General features: G+C 47.8%; 1 protein-coding gene across 1 annotated transcript; it reads right to left on the reverse strand.

Moving 5' to 3' along the window:
- Positions 1-275: 275 nt before the first annotated feature.
- On the reverse strand, positions 276-4,849 carry LOC104533630 (acyl-coenzyme A thioesterase 1-like; the record flags this gene model as incomplete). The annotated part of the gene is made up of 3 exons (XM_010182020.1): positions 276-881; positions 2,615-2,817; positions 4,471-4,849. Coding segments are annotated over 3 exons (1,188 nt in total), but the record flags the coding sequence as incomplete, so codon positions are not given.
- Between the last annotated feature and the right edge of the window lie 5 nt (positions 4,850-4,854).

Below are 4,854 nucleotides of genomic sequence, written 5' to 3' on the forward strand. Positions count from 1 at the left end.
GTTACCTTCCACTTAAATTCACATTCAAAGCAGACGCGGCCTTAACCCCATCATTCTTCCACAGCTTGTAATCCCATACTACACACCACAGGAGACCAAGAGACCAAGGTTAGAGAAGGGTGTTAAAAGGAAACAGCTCTCATGCTCTTGCCTGTTATCATCCTCCAAGAAACCAGGTAGCTTATTCTCTGATGTCCTTTGTTCTCATTCAGAGCCATTTAATAAAACAAACTTGAAACACCACTATCTTCATCTGTAAAGCAACCTAACTCCCATCACAGCTTATTGGATGTTTCAGATGGCTTGCCCGTGAGGTGTTTGTGGAAGAAGGCTCGGATCTGCTGCCAAGCATCTATCTGTGCCAAGCAGTGCGCCTTGGGCTCTCCTCCCCACATCACAGGCTTGCCAACTAGCAGGTGCATTGAGGCTGCACACATGGGGAAAAAGGGGGGTTCAATGTAGTGCCCTGCTCCAGGATAACTGACTATCTCAGGCTTTGCCTTCCCATGAGCTTGCAAACGTTTGCTCCCTTCAACTGCAAAGAATTCGCTTTTCCAGTTGTGATCGTCCTGGCCAACAATGAACAAGAAGCGACACTCGGCCTTCTCCAAAGGGATGAAGCTTTGGCGGTCTGGCCCTTCTAACGGGTTATTCAGAATATCAATAATATCAGCAATCCCAGACTTGTTGACCTTGATGCGTTCAGTATGGATACCGAGGGGTGGAATGGTGACGTCTTTGTAGCGGAGCACTGCACCCACATTTGCCACCGAGCCGTTGATAAGAGCAGTGGCTGTGATGCCTTTTAGGAAAGAGGCCATGGAGACGCACAGGTCACCCCCCTTCGAGATTCCAAGCAACCCAATCCCTGGACCTTTAACCTGGAGAAGAGAAACCACAAGCAATGAACCACAGCCCGCCACTTCTTTAAAATGCTGCCATGTTCGCAGCAGTGTCTGTCCTGAATCTGGACCCCAGGTATAGGCATCTACAGTCCTCTGTGCAGGGCCCGCATCTGAGGGACCATGGGCCATTGCTCTGTGCTTGATTTATGGTCATAAGCCCTGCTGAGACTGCAGCATCATCCTAACAAAACTACGAGGCTCAGTGCTAAAGGGCACAGCAGAGGATACAGCTGTGCTTGCAGAAAGCATGCAGATGCGCAGCCCCAGATTCACTTTGCTTAAAAGGCAGTTCAGGGAAGAAGAGGAAAGGGGTAGGAGAGGCCTCTTCTACAAATGCTTGCTTTCAATGTGGAAAGCTCAAAGCCAGCAATGAGTATGATACTGTCACTAGCAATGGTAATGTATTTCTTATATTCAACCACTGCTTTTGATTCTCCTTTTAAGAATCTAACATGGGGTAGCAGACTCTGCATCAGCCACTCTCTCATCCCTCTAGTATGCTTGGTGTCTAACTCACAGTGAAAAGGAAGTATTCCGAGACAGCTTACTCATTAAAATACATCTTAAAAACTTAACCTATTAAAAGCATTTTTCTTAACTAATTGTACAGCCCTCTGAGTCAAACTAGAACAGGATACCTTAATTTTCTTTTAGGGAGGCAAATTAACTAGAATAGAAAAGCTAAATGATCTTACAGGGTGCTGAAATCCTCTAAGAACACTGGAAGAAGATTAGCTAATATCACAAGTGCTCCAATATCCAAAGACCCTCAGGGGTAAAAAGGCTCTGAGACAGCATCAAAATGTAATAACTTTTGCACCTTATCACCAGTGTAATAGACTTCAAACCCACCGAGTTTGAAGTATGGAAAGAGGGAAATTAGAAAACATGGCTGCAACTTTGCAATATGTTAAAAACATAGTAGGACTATCAGTGGAGGCATTAAAAGGCGGCTATGGTACTGCTCTTAGGGGAAAAAAGGAGGGTGAGAAACAATTTTGAGAAGTTTTTGGGCAGAAAGGTGGCATGAGCAGTTAGGGCGACTGAAAAGCAGCCAAGACTTTTAACAACGACTTACCCTTCTGAGGTTGAGGAAGGTATTTGAGTTCTCCAGAGAGACCAAGTGTTGCCCTGTGCAATTCTAGTTACTGTCACGCACAGCTACTTGGAAGCAGAAGCAGAACTGAGCAGGGCTGTCTTCCAAGAGGTGCCGACTTAGACCAAGTCCTCAACCAGCTACTAAAAACCACACTCACCAAATACCTTGCAATGACTTTAACAGCTTACACAATACACAGTAACAAACGTGTACTGATGCATTTCCTTGAGACCTGGATCACAGAAGCTTATCATGTGCTTCCTGACTGAAAAGAGCATTTAGCATTTAGACATTCTACTGAAAATAAACGCCCCAAAGGCCCGCTGGAAGTCCAATAAACCTCCAGGCAATTAGTACCCTAGTTATGACACTGGGATAAATGGAGCAGAAATTACGAGTATGTGACCCACCTCACTGCGTCACCCGGCCAGTTCAAAAGGAAGAATTGGAATAATCTCCCAGAAATCCACTGTAATGGGAGTTAAAGATATGAAACAAATTAATGACAGCCAACTTGGACAGAGGTGCTATTCTAAGTACGGCAGCCCTGCTCCATCTGCAGTCTAATGAGAGTTCTCTGTAGTGAGAGAGTGTCAGTGAACAAACCAACCTGGGTGTGCTGTAACATATAGTTGATGGCTTCTTCAAAATATTCCAGGTGGAATTCTTCCATCCTTTTAGGGAGATCTTCATAGCCGTAGTAAGCCAGAGCCAGCACAGCAAAGCCATAGTTGGCCAGCAGGCATGCCCTGTATTCAGGGAGCCCTCCTCCAGTTCCATACAAGTCAATAATTCCTGGAAAGGGGCCATTTCCTGGAAGAGACCACATAACAGGACACATGAACCCACAGTTTTTAATTTATATTCCATCTTCATATGCTTGGGATTTTGTTTTTTTAAAAAAGAGAAAAACACAGAGCAGCAGAATGGCACTAAGGGTCCTAAATTACTGTGCCAGTTTTCAGTAAATGGCTACATTCCTTCAAGATAAAACAAGACAGCCCAAAATAGCAGGCCTACTAATGTTTTGGATAACACCAGAGAACACATGGCTCAAAGGGAAGGGATCTCTTGACAACTAGTTCTTTACATCACGTGAACTCACTGCAAAGGTATCGAGCTCTGCTTCAAAAATACCCGGGGGACTTCGCCCCAGTGCATTCCTCAGAAGAGGTGATCAAAGAAAATCTCATCTTCCGATGGTTCCAGCTTCTCAGTTGCAGTGTGAATGTACGATAGCCATTTATACTGGGACAAAGAGAAGAAAATATTTGTAACCTCGCTAAGCTGGTGAGGGAAGCTTTACATTAGGTTCTTCAGGGGACAGAGACTGAAGTCCAGAGCTGAGAGGGACTGCTGCAAACTGGTAACAAATTATGGAAAGCAGGAGGGTAAGAGGGAGTCTCCCATCCCTGCTCAGAAGGAATGGTGAGGCTTCCATCAGGTGCCTGCAGACTAACATGCAAAATTTGGGCAACAAACAACAACTGGAAATTCACCTCCAGCCACAGGGCTACAACACAGAGTTGAGGGGACATTGGCTGAGACAGCACATACAATTTTGAGTTACCAGAGTCAGGCAGGGAAGAAGGGGGAGAGGGGAAAGCACGTGCCACATAAAGGAGCTCCTTGAGTATGTGGAGTTCTGGAGACCTGCTTTGTGAAAGCCTCTGGGTCACAAGGGGAAGGAAAGGTGGGATGTGGTGGTGGTGGGGCTGCTACAAACCACCCAACCAAGACGAGGCAAGAGATGAGGCTTCCTACAGACCACTGGGAGAAGTCTGGACAGCTGCTGGGAGGAAAATACAGCATTTGTAAAACAATCTGGAAACGTCACAGACCTTCTCGATCATTTTCTGACAAAAATACTGTACAGGCAAACCTGTCTAATGTTTTAATTCATCTTCCACTCAAAAACAGAAAATGGGGGCAAACGTGGCAGCAAAAGGCAGCTTGGGCTGCAGCAACTATTAAATGACTGAGTTGAGGATATGGGAAAAGGCTGGGAAGGGAAGCAGCAGGTTTAGAACTCGGTATTTGGAGAGAAACCATCAACTTACTCAGAGAATTACTAACTGAATCCCTGGGAAAACAGACAGGTAGAGGAAAGGTACTTTGCAGGTTGGCTGACACCACCTCCCACGGCATTGGGAAACAAGAAAGGTACTGTGATCTATGTCTTCATGTCAAATACAAGTTAATGAAACAAACTCATGTTTGTTTTCACACACATAACTGCACTATGTGAAGAGTGTGGCCAGCAGATCAAAGCCAGTTGGGCTGATCAGGCCACCCCTCGAAGAATGTCCAGTGCCAGCTGGCGAGGACCAGCTACCCCTTGTCCTTCACCTGGTACCGGGCTTAAGCTGGGTCTGGAAGGGATCTGGCTCCAAAGCTTGGAGCACAGGGACGAGCAGAAGCAGCCCCCGGGGGTAAGTGAAGGAGCCTGGCATGGCCAGTACTCACCAGGAGGCAGGAAAAGCGTGGCCCGGATCTTCCCCTCTCGCACCGGGACTCTCCGTACCCCATCCCGCAGGAACGACCGCTCGTGTTGCGCCTGGGCCAGGAGCTGCCCAGGAGGCTCCCCATGGCCCTCAAACACCTCCAGCTGCAGGAGGAAGGGGCTCTGCACGTCTCGCTTCACCAGCCGCCAGAAAGGCTTCTGGGGCTGCAGAGCCCAGAGCAGCCCCATGGGCTCCAGGCCGGAGAAGCTGCCTCCCGGCAGTGCAGGACAGCGGGCGAGGTCCAGTTCTCCGTCGTCCCCCGCTTGGTAGAGGGCGCAGGCCTGGAAGAGCTCGCCCGTCTCGTCCCGCAAGGACGTCCGCAGAGTGACCTGCTGCCGCGGGCCGA

The sequence above is a fragment of the Mesitornis unicolor genome, unplaced genomic scaffold, assembly GCF_000695765.1.
Source record: "Mesitornis unicolor isolate BGI_N332 unplaced genomic scaffold, ASM69576v1 scaffold34603, whole genome shotgun sequence".
NCBI classification, from domain to species: domain Eukaryota; kingdom Metazoa; phylum Chordata; class Aves; order Mesitornithiformes; family Mesitornithidae; genus Mesitornis; species Mesitornis unicolor.